Source organism: Rhinopithecus bieti, unplaced genomic scaffold (genome assembly GCF_001698545.2).
Source record: "Rhinopithecus bieti isolate Rb0 unplaced genomic scaffold, ASM169854v2 scaffold_23898, whole genome shotgun sequence".
NCBI classification, from domain to species: domain Eukaryota; kingdom Metazoa; phylum Chordata; class Mammalia; order Primates; family Cercopithecidae; genus Rhinopithecus; species Rhinopithecus bieti.
In genome coordinates, this window is record NW_016811065.1 from 1,671,181 (window position 1) to 1,691,628 (window position 20,448).

Genomic DNA, 20,448 nt, shown 5'->3' on the forward strand with positions numbered 1-20,448 from the left:
ATGATTGTNAGTCTTTAATTCATCTTGAGTTAATTTTGTACAAGGCGTAAGGAAGGGGTCCAATTTCAGTTTTCTGCATATCACTAGCCAGTTCTCCCAGCACCATTTATTAAATAGGGAATCTTTCCCTATTGCTTGTTTTGTCAGGTTTGTCAAAGATCAGAAGGCTGTTAATGTGCAGTCTTATTTCTGAGATCTCTATTCTGTAACATTGGTCTATGTGTCTGTTTTGTGCCCATGCCATGCTGTTTTGGTTACTGTAGCCTTGTAGCATAGTTTGAAGTCAGGTAGCATGATGCCTCCAGCTTTGTTCTTTTACTTTTACTTTGTTCTTTTATTTTACTCTTTTACTTATGATTGTCTTGGCTATACGAGCTCTTTTTTGGTTCCATATGAATTTTAAAGTAGTTTTTCCTAATTCTGTGAAGAATATCAATGGTAGTTTAATGGGAAGATCATTGAATCTATAAATTACTTTGAGTAGTATGGCCATTTTCAAGACACTGATTCTTCCTATCCATGAGCATGGAATATTTTTCCATATGTTTCTTGTGTCCTCCGATTTCCTTAAGCAGTGGTTTGTACTTCTCCTTGAAGAGGTCCTTCATGTCCCCTGTTAGCTGTATTCCTAAGTATTTTATTCTCTTTGTAGCAATTGTGAATGGGAGCTCATTCATGATTTGACTCTCTGCTTGTCAATTGTTGACGTACAGGAATGCTTGTGATTTTTGGACATTGATTTTGTATCCTGAGACTTTGCTGAAGTTGCTCATCAGTGTAAGAAGCTTTTGGGCTAAAATGATGGAGTTTTCTAGATATAGGATCATGTCATCTGCAAACAGAGACAGTTTGACTTCCTCTCTTCCTATTTGAACACTATTTCTTTCTTTCTCCTGCCCGATTGCCCTGGCCAGAACTTCCAATACTATGTTGAATAAGAGTGGTGAGAGAGGGTATCCTTGTCTTGTGCCAGTTTTCAAAGGGAATGCTTCCAGCTTTTGCCCAATCAGTATGATATTGGCTGTGGGTTTGTCATAAATGGCTCTTATTTTGAGGTATGTTCCATCAATACCTAGTTTATTGAGAATTTTTAACATGAAGGGATGTTGAATTTTATTGAAGGACTTTTCTGCATCTATTGAGATAATCATGTGGTTTTTGTCTTTAGTTCTGTTTACGTAATGAATTACATATATTGATTTATGCATGTTGAACCACCCTTGCATCCCGGGCATGAAGCCGACTTGATCATGGTGGATAAACTTTTTGATGTGCTGCTGGATTTGGTTTACCAGTATTTTATTGAGTATTTTCGCATCAATGTTCATCAGGAATATTGACCTGAAGGTTTCTTTTTGTTGTTGTATCTTTGACAGGTTTTGGTATCAGGATGATGCTGGCCTCATAAAATAACTTAGGAAGGGGTCCCTCCTTTTCAATTGTTCAGAATAGTTTCAGAATAAATGGTACCAGTTCCTCTGTACCTCTGGTAGAATTCAGCTGTAACTCCATCTGGTCCTAGGCTTTTTTTGTTTGGTAGGCTATTTATTACTGCGTCGTGAGTAAAATTTTCTACATCCTCAAGCTCTTTTCTGAATATTCCCTTTGCCTTCTTACAGTAATGCAATATTTCCCAAATCTTGGTGTGCATCAGAGTCTCCCAGAGGGTTTTGTAGTGGCAGCCTCTAAGATACTCCTTACTGATCCATCCCTCACTCCTAAGATTCACACCCTGAGTAACACTTTCCCTTAAGTATGAGCTAGAAGTAATACCTCACTTCTAATGAATAAATTCAGCAAAAGTAATTGTTTATCACTTTTAACAATAGGTTATAAAAAGAAACAGACTTCTGTCTCTCCCTCACTCTCTCTCTCCCTCTCTCCATCTTCCTCTCTTCCTCTCTCTTATTGCAAAATAAACCATATAATGTTTTAAAATGTTACCCCATGTGGTACACTAATTGCATTTAGGGCTAGAGTCATTCACTTGTCTCTGCATCCATATCCCTTTGCTATATAACGTTGTGGCAACTCCCACTGGGAATCTAGGCTCAGCCATGTTACTTGCTTTGGCCAATGTGATGCTATCAAATGCAAACACAAGCATAGGCTTCAAGGGGAAGCACTATTGGAGTTGTTCAGTCTTGCCCTCTGCCATTGTCATGAGAATATGCTCTAGCCAGAGCATATTCTGCCTGGTAGAGTCAGCCTGCTAGAGGGTGCAAGACAGAGTAGAGCCAAGTCAGCCAGTTTTCCCAGACAAGGCCATCCTGGATCAGTCAACGGCCAACCGATACCCAGCCAAAATCAGCCTTGCTGTCTAGTGGACCCACGGCTGACCACAGACATGTGAGGGAGCCATGCTGAGAACCAGACCAAGGTAGCTGAACCTCTCAAACACCTGAGCAAAACAAATATTTACCACTGTAAATTGTCTGTTACATATTGGATAATATTATGTAAAAAAGCATTCTCCTTCTCTGTGGTTATCACTGATTGAGATCCCATGTACTTACCAGAATTTTATTTATAAAATTAAGATCTGCTATTTACTATAATTATAAAATATGCACATATTGACCTAATCATTACATAACCATTGTATATTGCAACTTAGAATATCCTTCATTGTATTAATGGGGAGGATAGGGACTGGACAGAAAGGTATTTGCTCCAAAGACACCTGTTGAAAAACAGGAGATCGCTGCAAAATGATCTGATGGATATAAATTTTTGCACACAGTGCACTTTGGGACTGTTCTCATCTCCAAATACAATTAGAGGAAAGCATTGACCCGGTTTCAAGTCAAGCCTTGAGCCTGCAGAGTCCTGATGGTAGGAATGAGGGTCCTGTCCTCAGGACCTGCTGGAGGGTGGAACAGGTAGGTTGATGTCTGCTGTACTTCCCCTTGGGCCAATGCACTTCAGTAAATGGTATCTATTTTAAAAGCCCAAATATCAAGAGGACTTAAAATGACTGGACTAGGATATCCTGAGACTCAAAGCATTAACAAGATCATGATGCCCACTGCCATATGTAATTTAAAAGATCTGCTTTTCAATGACACAAAACCTCACGTATGCTGTGATCTAGTTATTCTAATTTGGGGAACTTTCTGACATTGCTAAAAACCAAACTTCCTTGTATTTTAGTGAATTTCTATGTATCCATTTGGGGGGTGGGGGGGTTGTTTTTCTCTCTTCTTTACATATTTAGCCCTTCTGTGGGGTATTCTACCTATACGCAGATTAGAAAACAACCCAGGAAAGCTAGATTTTTTTTTTCTACCTGGGTGTCTGACTGACCTAACCAGTTGCATCTATTTTGGAATGGAAACAATTTGTACCAATAACAAACTTTAATTAATAAATCCAAAATAGATAACATTTCATACACTGTGCTTTGGAAAACAACTTATTTCTGAATGTGAGTCATTCTAAGAACAAACTCTAATTGACAATGTAAATTCAGCCTATACAAATTTATGTTAAATATCATTACTTAGTAAAGTTTCTTAACCACCCTCCTGATTTTGAACCTGCTTTTAAATTTTAATTAGATGTAATGATCAGACAATTATAAAATGCTAACATTCAAAGAGGAATTGATGTATATCGTTTTCATCCTAATAATTGGGACCTGCCATTCTGGATTCCAAATGTAACCTGTGTATGGTTTCTGAGGACTCCTTAGGTGTGTATCATCCAAAGACTCTAAATGTAATGCATGTAATAGTTACATTCATAGGATGGCTGTGTAATTTTATTAACCAGACTAGTAAGCTTCAAAATGCAAACTATAATACATGCAAGTTGTAGCCTGTAGTTGTTTCCAGAACCAGACTTTTAAAGTTAAAATTCTCCTTGTTTTAAATTCAGATCTCTTTTACTCTGGACTAAGAGGCAATCCTCCCCATTCTTGGTGTTTAACACGATGCAGCGACTTTAGAATTCTCTCCCATTTCAAGTGCCCACACAACTGCTATTGCTGCTTACAAAAGTTGTGCATAAGCCTGGATACAAAACAAACCCTATGGGAAAAAAAACTGGTGGATGAATTCACCCAAAGTGCAAATTACCTCAAGATTCAGTTTTCCCTTTTTGTGGAACTAACAAGTGAATCTTATGAGTTGGGACAAAAAAAAACCCACTGAAGTGAGCCTTTGAGAGACATTTGTGCTGGTGATGACAGCATTTTCATGGTAATTTGTTAATGTTCTTGCAAAGCAGGGGTAATTTACTCCAGTAAAATCTAGCTAATAGCCTTGTAGATTTGAGGCCTTCAACCAGGGGCCACATGCAGGCTTTAGACGGCCTAGTGCCTGTAGGAGTGCATAACCACCAGGAGATCTCACATCTGACCTCCTGGCTGACTCCCTTTCTCAGCCCCATACCACCTTCACATCTCAGATCCAGTTCCCAGTATGGGACGTCCAATTGGTGTTAAAGGGAGCAGGGAGTTTGGGAAGGGGCGGGGCAGAATGCACAGCATTCATGAGTGTTAAACTCAAGAAGGCATGAAGCCGCCAGCTCTCTTTTTTTGGAGGCAGGCATTAACACAAATAAAAGAAAATGATATGTAAAAACATATATCGATATCATTCATTTTCTTTTCTGATTATAAAAATAATACACATTCATTACAGATTTTCAAAAAACAGAAAGACCTCCAAACAGGGACAAAATCACCAATAATTGTATCTAGATATCTTGATGCAGTTCCTGCCAGTTTTTCTCCATGAAGACTTTAATTACTTTATGCAAATTTATTGTGTATGAATACTCTTTTAAGAAAATCTGATTTTTTGGCCACACAGTATCACTATTTGTATGCACTGTAAGTTATAAAATGTTTCTATTATTAGACAGTATAGGTGATTTCCATTATTGCATAACTATAAATAACATAGCAGTGAACATCCTTATACAGAAATCTTGGTCTCCCACTCTAATTAGGTTTTTAAAACAGATTCTCAGAAGGGATAAGTGGAATCAACGGGCATGGATGTTTCAACATATTTGATACATAAAATCAAGTCAAATTGCTCTGCAGAAAAGCCACATAGATTAGACAGTGTGTTCGGCCACATGGTAAGAGAGGCCTTTATTAATGCACTTTCACCAACATTGAGTTTTTAATCTGTGCTAATTTGACAGGTAAAATGACAGATCGAAAGTCACATTTTCAGTTTATGTGTACAAAATGCATTACGTATAGCTTAGTTTGCTCATAAAATTAACATATTTGGGCCATTTGGAAAGCCATAAAATGAGCCACTGAATACTGAGAGTGACCTCAAAGAGCATGGAACATACTGAAGGTGAAATGGTTTGCCCAGGCCACTCTGCAGTAATGAACTCAGGACTAAAACCCAAGAATTCTTCTACTTCCCATCCCAGTGTTCCTAAATAGAGATTTTTAGTAAGATAGAACCTGCTTTAAAATGCAGAAAGAATGGAGAGGTGGAGGAGACTTTTAACTGTGGTTTGGTAAAGCTGTTTTCCAGACTAATTTTTCAATGCTTTTACACGTCCCAGGCTGGTGCTCCTGACATCTGGCAGCTTTTTAACCTTACCTTTTGGAGGGGAAAAGTCAAGAAATACGGAGTTGTTTCAGAATTAACCAAACAAGTATCATTAGGAAGCTCAGTCCATTCTGAAGATATCTCAAGAGACCATCTACAGTTAAACATAAATGACTCCTCATGGTCTCTCTCTATTTACCCGAGTTGTCTATGGTTCATTCATGGTGAGAATGTGAAGATATAAAGGCCACAACTAAAGATTTTGCTTGTTACCACCCTTTTAAAACTTCCTTTTTAATTTTTACATGCAATTCTCAATTCTTCCCAACGAGAGAAAGGATCTTTGAAGGGGAGCCTTGAATCTGGGCAGGTTTGTGACTGCTTTGACCAATAGAGTATAGAAATGATGCTATGTGATTTGTGAGGCTAGGTGATTAAAGGTAATGGATCTCCCTCCTTCTCTTTTGGGAACACTTGTTCTTGGAGATATTAGCCATCCTGTGAGAAGCACCAATACCCTGAGACCATTGTACTATGAGGAAGTTCACACCACACAGAGAGGCCCTGAGTAGACGTGCTGATTTACAGTTCCAGCTGAACGCAGCCTTCGAATCACCCCAGCCCAGGTGCCAAATGTGTGAGTGAAGAAGCTTCCAGATCATTCCAGTCCCCAGCCATCTGAGTCAACCTCAGCCTTTGTGTCTGCCCAGTGAATGCCTCAGATATCATGGAGCAGAAGCAAGTCATCCTTACTGTGCTCTGTCTGAATTCCTGACTCACACAATTAATGAGCATAATAAAATGATTGTTGTTTTATACTACTGTGTTCTCGGGCATTTGAAGTGCAACAAAAAAGAGGTGAAATAGATTATGTCTCACTGGCTTGCTCTCCACTTTTTCCTTTCCTTACTCAACTTGTGGGCTACCAGTGTCCCCATCATTCTTCCCAGAATCTCTGTGGATTGGATCATTGCATTCATAACAATATATAATATTAATGTGTTTCATGATTGCATTGAAAAAGAGACTTGAAAGTCACCTAGAACACATGAAAGGACCTAGAAATGGCTTTTCTGTTGGCATTAAAATGTCTGAGATGTTCTCTCTGCTCTTTATTTTTCCTCTACTTCCTATCCTTGTTCATAATTCCTACCCATATCTCTGATGTAAAGCATTTCCAGAAATTTCCCATACTTAACCTAAACAGCCAACAGCAGTCAATTTCATTTAAAATAACAAAATAAGCTATGTTAAGTTGTATGTTAAGCACTTTCCTCACATTGATTTAGCATCTTGATTGTATGAGGTAAGTCATATTAACCTATTCTGCTGAAGAGAAAACTGTGGTTTGGAGTTGTAAGGTAACACAGCCCCTAAATGCTAGAGCCAGGATTTGAACCCAGGGTCATAGGACCCCAAACCCAGATTTTAACCTCTACACTGGTAGCTTACAATCTTTTGGTCTATATCCCATGGTAAGATATACATCTTACATCATGGCCAATAAATACCCACATGTATATAACTGAAATAAAAGTATCAGGAAACAAGAAACACCTTACTGTGTATATAGCACATTGACCTCTCTATTTTTCCAATCTATTTCTCTTTCTTAAAAATGTAGATAGTAACCCATGAAATTGATTGCATAACCTGCTGCAAATCGATCACAACACAGAGACTTTAAAAATTCACTTCACTACCTTCTCCCATTTGACTTAAAATCTGAGAGGTCATTACTTCAAAACTCTTTTCTTCTTGTAAACTGAAGGTCACTATCTATAGGTTAAAAACAAAAAAGTTGTAATACAACTCAATTTTTAAAATTAGAAACAAGCTTAAAATCTCTATTCACAAATTCTCTTTCTAATATGAGACTATTTAATAAAAAGCCTATCTGGTACATTTAGCAAACAATAAAATTGATACCTCAGTTATGTTTTATATTCAGTTGTTGGACAGAAAAACCACCGCCACAGCCCTCACCAGGATCACAGCTCAGGACACTGCCTGCCCTCCTTGCTCTAGACGTTTGGACCATCAGCTGACCAGAGGATTGTGATATGGCAGAGCATGAGAAAATTAGCTGGACCAATCTTAGCACTTACAATGACGGGAAAATAAGCCAAAGAATTGTGAGAGTAGAATTAACAGTGCACAAGACAGCACTGGGGATGGAAACGCCATAGCAGTTATGGACAAACCCCAGTGATGAAAAAACAGAAGAAGCCATGTGGAAGGGAAAAAAGAATGGAACATATATTCATAGAGAAGCAGGGAGAGGCCTTGTACCCATGGGGAAGATGGAGTCAAAGAGAAGCTCATCTCTTGCATGGCAGCAGTTTCTGGTGGCTTTTTGGTTCCAATTCCAGGGCACAAATATTCAAAATGAAGATATATCTTTCTTTCTGGAGGAGATTTGCAGGGCTTTTACTTCTGCATCATCCAAATATCCTTAATTAAAATGGATGCCCAAAATATTCTCATGCTATAAATTTCGGAGGAAGGCAGGGTAACACAGACAGAGTCAGACAAGAGACAGAACTTCATAGAGGGTTTCTGCATGCTTTTGCCTTTTGGAATATTAGAAATAATAATTACAATGCCATTTCTTTGATTAATACAGTAATTTATAGTTGACAAAGAACCAATGACACATAATCATCTGTAAAATGGGAATGATAATTATAATAGTACCTGCCTCATATTTCTATTATGAAGGTGAAATGAGTCAACACATGTAATCCTTAAGATTAGTGCCTCCCATATAATGGATGCTAAAGAAATAGGCTTCGATCCTATAATAATACTGTGACGTGGGGAGGTATTGCAGAACCATTTGATAGGTGAAGAAACAGATAGTCAGAGAGACCCCAGGCCATGCTAAGAGTTACACAGCCAATAAGTGGCAACTACAGTCTTAAGGCTTCTCATCTATCCATTAATCCACAGATATTCATGGAGTGCCAGTCTCACTCTATACAGTGAATGTGACAGGTGCAATTTCTGCCCTACAAAACTTACAGTTCAAGGCTCTTTCCCAAGTTTTACCATGTTTCTATTGTACAGGCATCAGTTAGACAATTGTTATTTGTTTTATGCCTTGCAAATGAGATTAAATTAGTCTAATAAAGAGCCACAAAACCACATGCATCTTCCAGTGTCTTGAAAATATAGAGTCGGTACCAGTCTCCTGGGCTCACTCCCCATCCTTGTATTATAATTAATTCAATGGGGAATTGAGAATGCCATATTATAACTCTTTGGATAATTATCTTTCCCCATGCCTCAACCCAAGACTCTCAACTCCCTGAGGGCAGAAACTATCCTCTGAGTAGCACAGAGGATGTGCATAATAAATACCGGTGGCCGGGCGCGGTGGCTCAAGCCTGTAATCCCAGCACTTTGGGAGGCTGAGACGGGCGGATCACGAGGTCAGGAGATTGAGACCATTCTGGCTAACATGGTGAAACCCCGTCTCTACTAAAAAAATACAAGAAAACTAGCCAGGTGTGGTGGCGGGCGCCTGTAGTCCCAGCTACTCAGGAGGCTGAGGCAGGAGAATGGCGTAAACCCGGGAGGCGGAGCTTGCAGTGAGCTGAGGTCCAGCCACTGCACACCAGCCTGGGTGACAGAGCGAGACTCCGTCTCAAAAAAATAAATAAATAAAAATAAATAAATACTGGTTAATTTTAAATGAATAAAAAGGATATCATATCTGTGCAGATGTCTTGATATTTCTTAATACTCAGATTAGTCTTAGCTTTTAATGTCACTGAGAGGTTTTATTCCTTGAGTTTTGAGGGGGTTTTGGTTCATTGTTTAGAGTACACCACCATCCACCACCCCATCCCATGGTGGTTTTTCAGCTTTAGAAGTGGAAACAGCTCAATGGGACCTGAAGTGGGCAGTCAGAAACTAAAATGGTTTCCACAACCACCACCAATAACACTTTCATGACTTTCCTAAGCCCTAAGCTCTAGGAAAGCAGGGACAAAAAAGCAAAGGAGTAAAGAGAAGAGAAAGTGAAGGGGAAGAAAAGGTTGGAAAGCAGCACCAGTCAGACATGACAAAGCAGAATTAAAATTACCGAAAAGGAAAATTGTAGAGTGCCATTTGACCCCCTCTTCATTCCTACCAGATCAAGAAGAGAGTCTGGCTGACTGAACATATATATTCTTGATCCCTCTCTGTCTCTAATCTCTGTCTCTATCTCTATGTATGTCTGTATGTATGTATACGTGTGTGTGCACGCGCGTGTGGGTGTGTGTATAAAATACATCAAGATTGATCAAGAATAATTCATCAAAAATCCATGTGGAATCCTTTGGAGTCTTTTATTAAAAGTAAATCTTTTTCTAAAGAACTGTGATAAATTTGTAAATGTAAAATTAGTCATGCTCAAATAAATCTATCAATCAGAAACACAGTTCTAGCTTTTAAATCAAGTCACCACTTTTGATTAATTAAATCTCATCCAAAGTAGATTTTCCTTTATTATTAATGTATTTCATTCATATCAATTCAGAGTAGAGCAATTTTGAAATCAAAGTAAATGTTTACCAAAGCCAGGGTTTACAAAATCAACAGTGCTACATGTTAATGGGTTCTGCCTTCATGAACTATGGGGGAAGGAAAGGTAGCTGGATTTTGAAACTTCATAAAATTCTAAACATCAAATATTGGGAATTAGCAGTAAACAGACGAAGGTTTAGAGACCCTCAAGATAAATTTTCCAAAGTTAGGCTTCTCTCCTGGTTAACATAAGTCAAAGGATTCTCTGAAAAATACAGTAAATTTGAACTTTTGTGTGGCCTTTTTATTTGTATGACTGTGTTTTAGCAAGCACGCTGGAATGGCAAATGCTTCCTCATTGGTGAAACCATGTAGACTCAGAAAAAAGCCATCTTCCATTGAGAAGACAATTGTTTTCTATAGAGACAAAAAACAAATGCCCATGACCCAGGTCACCTCATCCCAGCAGGCTTTTGCTGCGGCTTCCTCTGAGCAAACACAACAAAGTCCGGAGCAGTCAATCCTGCTGCCCCACACTGGGCCGCCGCAGTTGTGCTCTGCTATTTACCCTTCCTATTAATCTGTCAATGTTCTAGTCAAACATGCAAAACAATATGGTGGGCACATAGTTTGATTGGTCATTGCTAAGTAACTTGGACCAAAGATGAAGAAATGGAACTTCCAACCAACAAAATGTGAGGCCCAATTTGATTGTTAGAAAATGTTCAACAATACCAGTGCATGACAATTTTCTCAGGGTGGCTGTGATTTAGCACCTCTCTCACCGAAAAAGAGTGGTCCCAATAAATGACATTCAGTTCCAGAATCTAAATTCAGGTCATGTTGCTGTTCCTATCGTTGTGGCATAGAACTGTCTGGGCATTTTGCAAAGGAAGATGTTCATTAGAAGATGTCATCATTCCATAGTGAAGAGACCGTTGAGGAATTTGGTTTGGTACACAGGTTGAGTCCCTGGCTAACAAAATATTTTTTGAGCTTAAAAACAAGAGTATTTGATTCAACACTTCCTGGATGCTGAAAAGTGCAACTCCATATTTCCAAAAGAGAATCTGAATTATCAAACATTTTGAGCAAATTTAATAGCTCATATTCTTATTTCACTTTCCTCCTTTTCTGCTAGGCCAGATGAAGCCTCAGAATCCTTCTCAACACAAAGCTGTAGATAGCCACTTTTATTCTCCTGGAATTAACATGAAAGATGGGGCCTGTTTGTCATTCCAGCCCTAGACCCTCAAGTGAACATATTCAAGTACAAGATGTACAGATGAGCAACAACTGTCCAAGAAACACCTTTTTAGAAATACAGAGCGTGCATTTCCTTGCTGTGTGCTTTCAGAAAGCAGGAAGAATGGAAAGAGTAAGTGGCTAGGATGTCAGAGCATACAGCAAAGTTAAAGAAAATATAGACAATGAAAGTAGGCTGATGTGGGATAAAATCCCCCCCATTCACTAGCTATTTACAAGGTATTTGTCCTGTGGAAAATAACAGCTCTGAGACATGTTTGTTCATATATAAAATGGAGAAAATGAGACCACGTACTACATAAGTCAGGACATCTGACTCCTGTCCCTGATCCATTTCCTCTAATTCGCCACAAACCACAAGCAGTTTCAGGCCATATCCTTGCCATTTTTGGACCCAAGAGGAAAGGAAACTCTCTCTTCCCATAATGAGTCCAAAAACTGAGAGGAAGAACTCTGGCTTGATATGGATTACACGTTAACTATTGGATTCCCACTAAAGGATTCTGACTGGTCCAGACTGGTTTCTATATCCATCTTGATAGCCAAGAGGCCAAAGGATTGTGCTTGGGCTGTTCCCAAAACCATTTGCGGGGAATAGAGAGAAGCAGTTTCCCAAAAGAAGTGTTGGGTAAGGGGGATAGTTTTCTTGGGTGGACAAAAGAGTAAATGTGTACTTTATGACCTCATGGAGTGAGAAGATTAAATAATGAAAAGAACCTACTAATGGCACATAGCAAATAGTCCATAAATGCTAGCAAAGATGATGCTAATTGTCTTCATCACTATTATTATCAATCCCTACTGCAAAAAAATAAAATCAATAGTAGGGTATTTATAGAAAGATACTTAATATGTCACATTGAGTATTACTTACTGACGTCAGTTGTAAATCTGGCTACTCAAATAGCACTCTCAGTGAAATAACAAAGTACAATAGTCATAGATTTCATACTTCAATTTGAATTCAACTCATAATTCACATTATAGAGATTTCACTGTGATCCAGCTTACTGAAAAAAATGTGATGTTAAGGGATGAAATTTAAAAATTGATTCATTCATGCATCATAGCTCCTATGTACCAGACAGAGCTAGACCCTGAGTAACACAGGGGAACAAAGTTGACCAAGTTTCTACCCTAAGGGAGCTTACTTTTCAGAAGGGGAGCCACAGAAGAGTGAATAATATAATCCAATATAATGGTTGAAGAGGGAGGCAGAAGAGGAGGTTGGAATGATGTGATGTGAGGAAGACTAAACCCTCTGTTACTTGTTTTGAAGATGGAGTAAAAGCAACAGGAGTCAAGGAATTCAGACAGCCTTCAGAAGCTGGAAAGGGAAGGAAACAATCTCCTCTAAAGTCTGTAGAAAAGAATGAAACCTTGCCAACACCTAGATTTCAACCCAGTGAGACCTGTATCATACTTCTGAACCTACAGAACTAAGTGGAAGATAATAACTTTGTACTGTTTTAAGCCACTAAGTTTGTGGTAATTTGTTACAGCAGCAACAGAGAACTAATACAGAATCATTCTTACCATTACGAGAGCATTTGTAGCTTTTTATATGTCAGTGAAAAGTTTGTCTTCAGTTAAAAGCCCGGGTTTGTGCAACTTCTTAGGAACAAAATCAGTACCTTTAAAGTGAGCACATGTGCCTCAATCCTAATGGTGTGGGGTTACCTTAGTAAGATAAGAAATAAATAATAGCAAAGACAACACATTTCTAAGTTTTCCTAGCATAAATGTAATGTGTCCCTAATAATGGGGAAAAAAGTAATTTATGAAGGCATTTAAAATTATACTGTAATTTACAATGATGTGAGTATGGATAAATATGGAAACTAAGAGGATTATCTAAAATATAATATCAATGCCACTGAATCAAGAATCAAAATTAGTGGCTGAAATGGAGCAAACCTATTAACCTAAAAAAAAAATAAGAAAATGTAGTATCTCTTATTCATTACCTGCATCCTGTTTGCAAAAGGTCTGATAGTTAGCAAGAATTCTTCTTCCCTTTGTTTCATACATATTACTGTAGACACTAATTTGACAAGTTCAACTCCCTATAAACAAAGAATGGAGAAAGAAGAGCAGGTTTACAATGATGCAATGATAATAATAGAGAAAAAAAATGACATCTTTAAGAGACAGAATCATCCTATCCATGAACATAGTATTTCTTGCCAATGACTTTCAATAACTTTTTTTTTTTTTTTTTTTTTTGGTGGAGACAGGGTCTCAATATGTTGCCCAGGCTAGTCGGGAACTCCTGGACTCAAGCAATACTCCCACCTTGGCCTCAATAAAATTCTATACGTTTCTACATAAAGTTCTTGATCATCTATTGCAAGATATAATCCTAGGCGGTGCTTGCTTTGGTTGGTTGGTTGGCTGGGGGAAGTGTGGGTTGCACTGTAATGATGTCTTTTAAATCATCTTTCTAATAATTTCCAAAGTATAGACATGCAATTTAATTTTATACATTGTTTTAAAACAGCAAGCTAGCTAAGCTTTCATATTAATTCCAAAAAATACGTCTGTTGATTATTTGGGGATTTTGGTGTGAACAACTGTATCACCTAGTAATAGTAATGGCTTTGTTCCTTTTATTCAAATTTTGAACTTTAAGTTTTTGTCTTAGTGCATTAGTTTACGTCTCTAAAACATATAGCTTAGGTCCTCAGGAAGCAAATAAAACTTAGGCCCTCATTTGCACAGACCCCTGTGAGTTCCAAGAGTTATTAGGATTTGCAGGGTATTCTAGGTATAGAAAGGGAAGCCTAGTGAAATTGGGAAGCATTTCCAATAAATTGTTCTAAAAGATCTCAGAATAGAAAGACCAAAATCTCTAAGTCTCCAATACTTTTTGTGCATTTTTTCCTCATATTCATTTTAATACATAATTTCTTATTTGTAGTTCTGAAGCTTGAGTTTTGAGATAGTTCAACCAACGAGAAGTTAAGGCAAGGAATATTGGTTACAGAGGTGTTAAAGGGTTGAAAAAGAAAAGAAAAGATTAGGTGTGGAGTTGCAAAAAATAAGAGGAGGTGATATCAACAGGTCAATAAATCCTAACACTCAGGAATCAGAGCCCCAAAATAGTGTAAGTTTCAGTCTTCACAGAAGTTAGATATGCTTGGTTGTTTCTGATGTTAACAGAAATTCATACATTTCCTCATCCAGTATGATATTTGTCATGTTTTAATATTTTGCAGATGCCTTTATCAAATCAAACAATTTTTCTTCTATTCCTAGTTTGTAAGTGTTTTTGGTTTTAAATTAGAGACAGAGAGCAAATTCTATTAACTATCTCCCCTGCAACTGTTAAGAAGATTGTATATTTCCTTTCAATGATGCTGCAGTGATGCCACATTAATAAAATTTCCAATATTAAATGAACCAGGCATTCATGAGATAAAAAACAACGTGGTCATAATGTATTTTCTTTTTAGCATAGTGCTGGATAGTGCTAAATTTTGTTTGTTAATATTTTATTTTGCTTTTTTTCTTCTTCTTCAATGATCACAAGTGAAATTGCCTTTTTCCACTTTATAATGTCCTTACCTTATTTTAGTGTCACAGTTATGCTAGCTGTAAAATACTTGGAGAATATTCTCTTTTCATAATCACTGATAGAGTTTGTATAGGATTTAAATTACTTGCCCCTTAAATATCTGAATAACTGTATTGGTAAAAATCACCTATTCTGATGCTATCTTTGTGGGGAAAACTTAAACTATTAATTCAATTTATTTAATGATTATATGGTTATTTATATTTTCTATTTCTTTTGAGTCAGTTTTAGCAAACTGCATTTTCAAATAAATTATTTTATTTTCTAGATTTCCAGATTCATTGACTTTAAAATGTATATAATACACACATATTTTAATCTATTCAGCATAAAAAATTCTATTCTATTATGTTCCTGTTTTAATTCTCATTATTATTTATAATGCATTTCTCATTTTTCTCTTGACATATATTGCCACAGGCTTGTCAATTTTATTAATTTTTTCAAAGCACAAACTTTTACCTTTGTGGATTCTTTTTATATGTTGATTTTCTAATTCATTAGTTTTCTTCATGGGGGGTGTTTGTTTTAAATTATTCATTCTCTTTCCTATACGTTTTGGGGGCTTATTCTGCTATTCTTGTGTTTTTAATTCACTATTTAGTCTTCTTTACTAATGTATTTAAATAATTGTATTTTTTTCTAATACTACTTTGCCTGCCTCCAATGTTTTGAAATATAATGCTTTTATTATCTCTCATTTCTAATGCTTTTGAATTTGCATTTTGATTTCTTAACCCATACGTTGTTTAAATGTATGGTATTTCCCAATTATCTTTTTGCTATTAATTTTTAAATTGGTTACATTTTGATCCAAAAATAAGATTTGTTGATATCAATTCTCTGAAATTTATTGAGTACAATTTTACAGTCTCCATGTAGCCAATTTTAATAAATATTTCATATGTGCTTAGATTCAATATTTTCAAATTATTGGATGTAATCTATAACTATTCATTACATCAAGCCTATTAATTATGTTCATATCATCTATATCCTTGATTTTTTATCTGCTTCATCTGTTAATTACTGACAAAGATATATTAAAATCTCCCACTAATGTATTGGGTCTTTCTAGTCTTTCTATTTTTTTCCGTAGTTCAGTCAATTTTTGTAATTTTGAGAGTTTATAATTAGCTGCATAAAAGTTTAGAGTTACATCTTCTTAACAAATAATTTTATTATATAACTCTCTTCTTTATGTCTACTAATTTTTTTCCTTAGAAAGTGTTTACTTTGATGTTAATATAGCTACAGCAGTTTTCTTGTTAGTTTTGCTAATACAATAAAACCTATGCCATAGTGTGATAAGTGATATCCAAAAATAAAACATGGGTTTATGTATGTGGCTAAAGGAATATTTTCAGTTACTCTGTTCTGTCATGAAAAGAATCCCAAAAGTAAATAAGGAAAAACTTGTCCTCTATGAAACTGAAGAAATGTATACCATACTATAAAAGTCTTAACTGATCAAGAGTCTGTCACATCCTAATCCTACTCATATCTCAACAGAAGAAAATAAATCGAGCCTGTCCCTGTTTAAAAATAAAAGGAAGGACAGAAGTCAAATGCTGAAGACATTCTTTCTAAATTGTTTTAATTGGTATTTTGTGGGCTACATTTTCCTGGGGGTTTACTACATATTTTTTTCCATACTTGAACTTTCAACATTTGTGTTCCTTGTGGTTTGGGGTGGGTTTTTTTGTTTTTGTTTTTGTTTTCGCTTTCTTGAGACGGAGTCTCTCTCTGTCGCTCAGGCCGGAGTGCAGTGGCCTGATCTCGGCTCACTGCAAGCTCCGGTTCCGGGTTCACACTATCCTCCTGCCTCAGCCTCCTGAGTAGCTGGGACTATAGGCGCCCGCCATCAAGCCCGGCTAATTTGGGGTGTGTTTTTTAAAATTAACATAAAGCGAGTCGCTTTAAAAAAAAACAAAAAACACCGTCTGACACTCTTAACTAAGAAGTTTAGCCCTTTTCTACTTATTGTGATAATGAATATATTTGAACTTAATTTCTACCATCTTATTTGTGCTTTCTACTTATCTACTTGTCCTGGTTCTTCTGGTTTTTGTTTGGGTTTTTTCTGCCCCTACACTTTTAGAATTGACTAAATTATTTTTTCTTTTCTTTTCTACTTTCTCCCCTCTATGTCTTGGAAGGTATTCGTACAACTTTACCTTTATAATAAAACATGTATACTAACTTACAATCTAAATATTTAATAAATTTAACACTCCTGTAAATAAAACAAAGTTCTTTAACACTGACCACCCACTGCGAAACTCAAAGCCGTTGTTGTCCAATATGTTAGTTCTCTAAATTGCTGGTCTTTTCCCCCACAAGTTAGACATTGTCACTATTATTGTTCTGATTTTTTGCAGTCAACTGTTATTTTGATTTATGCACACACTTATCAATATATTTCATAATCAGTCTTTTTTGCATCTCCGATCTATCTGGGATTACATTTTTCCTTCATAGAGAAAATCCTTTAGAATTACCTTTAGTGAGGGTCTACTGGTAGTAAACTCTCAGGTCTGTTTGGAAATGTCTTTATTTTATCCTTGCACTTGAATACAGTTTTGCTGGGTGTGCAGTTCTAGGCTGACAATTATTTTCTCTCAGTCCACTTAAGGTATTATTCCACCATCTTATAGTTTTAATTATTTCTGTTGTAAAGATAGTGGTCAGTCTGTTGCCAATGTCTATTCTCTACAGTGTTCTGGGTTTTGTTTTACATTTTGCTTTATTTTGTTTTGTTTCTAGTCTTCTTGCTTGTCCTTTCTGTGGCTTAAGATCTTTTGTGTGCATATGAATTTCCACCATCTTATAGTTTTCATTATTTCTGTTGTAAAGATGGTGGTAAGACTGTTGCCAATGTCTATTCTCTACAGTGTTTTGGGTTTTGTTTTGCATTTGCTTTATTTAGTTTTGTTTCTAGTCTTCTTGCTTGTCCCTTCTGTGGCTTAAGATCTTTTGTGTGTATATGAATGTGGATTTTTAGTTTCATTTTGGTGAATCTAGATGTGAATTGTTTTTTATGTATCCTGTCTGTGATTTGCTGGACTTTCTGTATGTTAGGATACGTATCTTTGAATAATTCTGAGATAGGTTTCAGTCATTATCACCTTAAATATTATCTCTTATGTTTCTATTATCTTTATGGAATTCTGATTAAATTTGCTGGACCTTTTTCTCTATTTTCCATGTCTTTTAACTTATTCTTTGTGTTTATTTTTTCTTTTTTTCTCCCATCTTTCTAGCCACTGGACAATCTCTTTAGATTTACATTCCAGTTCATTAAACTCTTTTTCAGGTTTTTCTTATCTACTATTTAACTTGCCTATTGAATTTTTAATTTAAAGTATATTTCTATAAGTTTATTTTACAGTCTGACTGATTTTACTTTATTGCATCTGGTTCTTGCTCACATTTTGAACTTATTTTCCTCTCAATACAATAAATATACTTAATTTCTGATGATATCAAAAATCTATGCAGATCTAAAATTGGTGTCTGTTATTTCTGTTGTCTCTCAATTAGACTACCTCTTTGCTTGTGGGTATTGTGATTTTGGACAGTGAGTTTCTCGTTTTAGTTTGAACCTTATATGTAAAATTCCAAACACCAAGAGTGAACTCTAATGTGAACTAAGGATTTTGGGTGATGATGTGTGTAGGTTAATCAATTGTAGCAAACGTACCACTCTGACTGGGTTGTTGATAATGGGGAATGCTGTGCATGTGTGGGGGCATAGAGTGTAAGGGGTATCTGTCTACTCTACTCTCAATTTTGCTCTGAACCTAAAACAGCCCTAATAAGAAATTTAAGAAAATTCTTGAAGGCTTATGTTTAACTCACAGTTTCCCAGAAATGATCCAGCCTCAGGCCATTTTAAATTCTCCAGTTAAAATTTTTTTTTCAGACCCTCAAATACATGGCATGAATAAGGACTCAAGCATTTATGAGAGCTAGCGTGTAGTTATGAAAATTATGGTTACGATTTTTCTTCACTCTACCCACAGTGAAAGTTGAATCAAGCAGCTTTTTGTTGTTGTTGTTGTTGTTGTTGAATTCTTTATGTCAGGTTTATGTTTTTTTACTTTTCTTTTTTTTTTTCGTTTCTTTTTTATTGTACTTTAAGTTCCAGGGTACATGTGCACAACATGAGGTTTGTTAGATAGGTATACATGTGCCATGCTGGTTTGCTGCACCCTTCAACTTGTCATTTACATTAGGTATTTCACCTAATGCTATCCCTCCCCCAGCCCTCACCACGCAACAGGCCCTGGTGTGTGATGTGCCCTGTCCTGTGTCCAAGTGTTCTCATTGTTCAATTCCCACCTATGAGTGAAAACATACGGTGATTGGTGTTTCGTCCTTGTGACAGTTTGCTGAGAATGATGGTTTCCAGCTTCATCCACGTCCCAGCAAAGGACATAAACTCATCCTTTTTTATGGCTGCATAGTATTCCATGGTGTATATGTGCCACATTTTCTTAATCCAGTCTATCATGGATAGACATTTGTGCTGGTTCCAAGTCTTTGCTATTGTGAATAGTGCCACAATAATCATGTGCATGTGTCTTTATAGTATTATGATTTATAATCCTTTGGGTATATACCCAGTAATGGGATCACTGGGTCAAATGGTATTTCTGGTTTTAGATCCTTGAAGAATCACCACACTGTCTTCCACAATGGTTGAACTAATTTACACTCCCATGAACAGCTTAAAAGCTTTCCTATTTCTCCGCATACCCTCCAGCATCTATTGTTTCCTGACTTTCTAATGATCACCATTCTAACTGGTGTGAGATGGTATCTCATTGTGGTTTTGATTTTCATTTCTCTGATGACCAGTGATGATGAGCATTTTTTCATGTGTCTGTTGGCTGCATAAATGTCTTCTTTTGAGAAGTATCTGTTCATATCCTTTGCCCACTTTTCGATGGGGTTGTTTTTTCTTGTAAATTTGTTTAAGTTCTTTGTAGATTCTGGATATTAGCCCTTTGTCAGATGGATAGATTGCAAAAATTTTCTCCCATTCTGTAGGTTACCTGTTCACTCTGATGGTAGTTTCTTTTGCTGTGCAGAAGCTCTTCAGTTTAATTAGATCCAATTTGTTAATTTTGGCTTTTGTTGCCATTGCTTTTTGTGTTTTAGTCATGAAGTCCTTCCCCATGCCTATGTCCCGAATGGTACTGCCTAGGTTTTCTTCTAGGGTTTTTATGGTTTCAGGTCTAACATTTAAGTCTTTAATCCATCTTGAATTAATTTTTGTATAGGCTGTAAGGAAGGAATACAGTTTCAGTTTTCTACATATGGCTAACCAGTTTTCCCAGCACCATTTATTAAATAGGGAATCCTTTCCCCACTTCTTGTTTTTGTCAGGTTTGTCAAAGATCAGATGGTTGTAGATGTGTGGTGTTATTTCTGAGGCCTCTGCTCTGTTCCATTGGTCTATGTACCTGTTTTTGTACTAGTACCATGCTGTTTTGGTTACTGTAGCCTTGTAGTATAGTTTGAAGTCAAGTAACGTGTTGCCTCCAGCTTTGTTCTTTT

At 36.6% G+C, this 20,448-nt stretch overlaps 1 protein-coding gene across 1 annotated transcript in view; it reads right to left on the reverse strand.

Moving 5' to 3' along the window:
* Window positions 1-20,448, reverse strand: part of CUNH12orf42 (chromosome unknown C12orf42 homolog) — a 178,438-nt gene that overhangs the window by 148,018 nt on the left and 9,972 nt on the right. Inside the window, exon 2 of the mRNA XM_017893444.1 lies at window positions 13,274-13,372. Coding sequence (XP_017748933.1) covers window positions 13,274-13,333 — 60 coding nt within the window. The 5' untranslated portion in view covers window positions 13,334-13,372. The remainder of the gene's footprint in view (window positions 1-13,273; window positions 13,373-20,448) is intronic.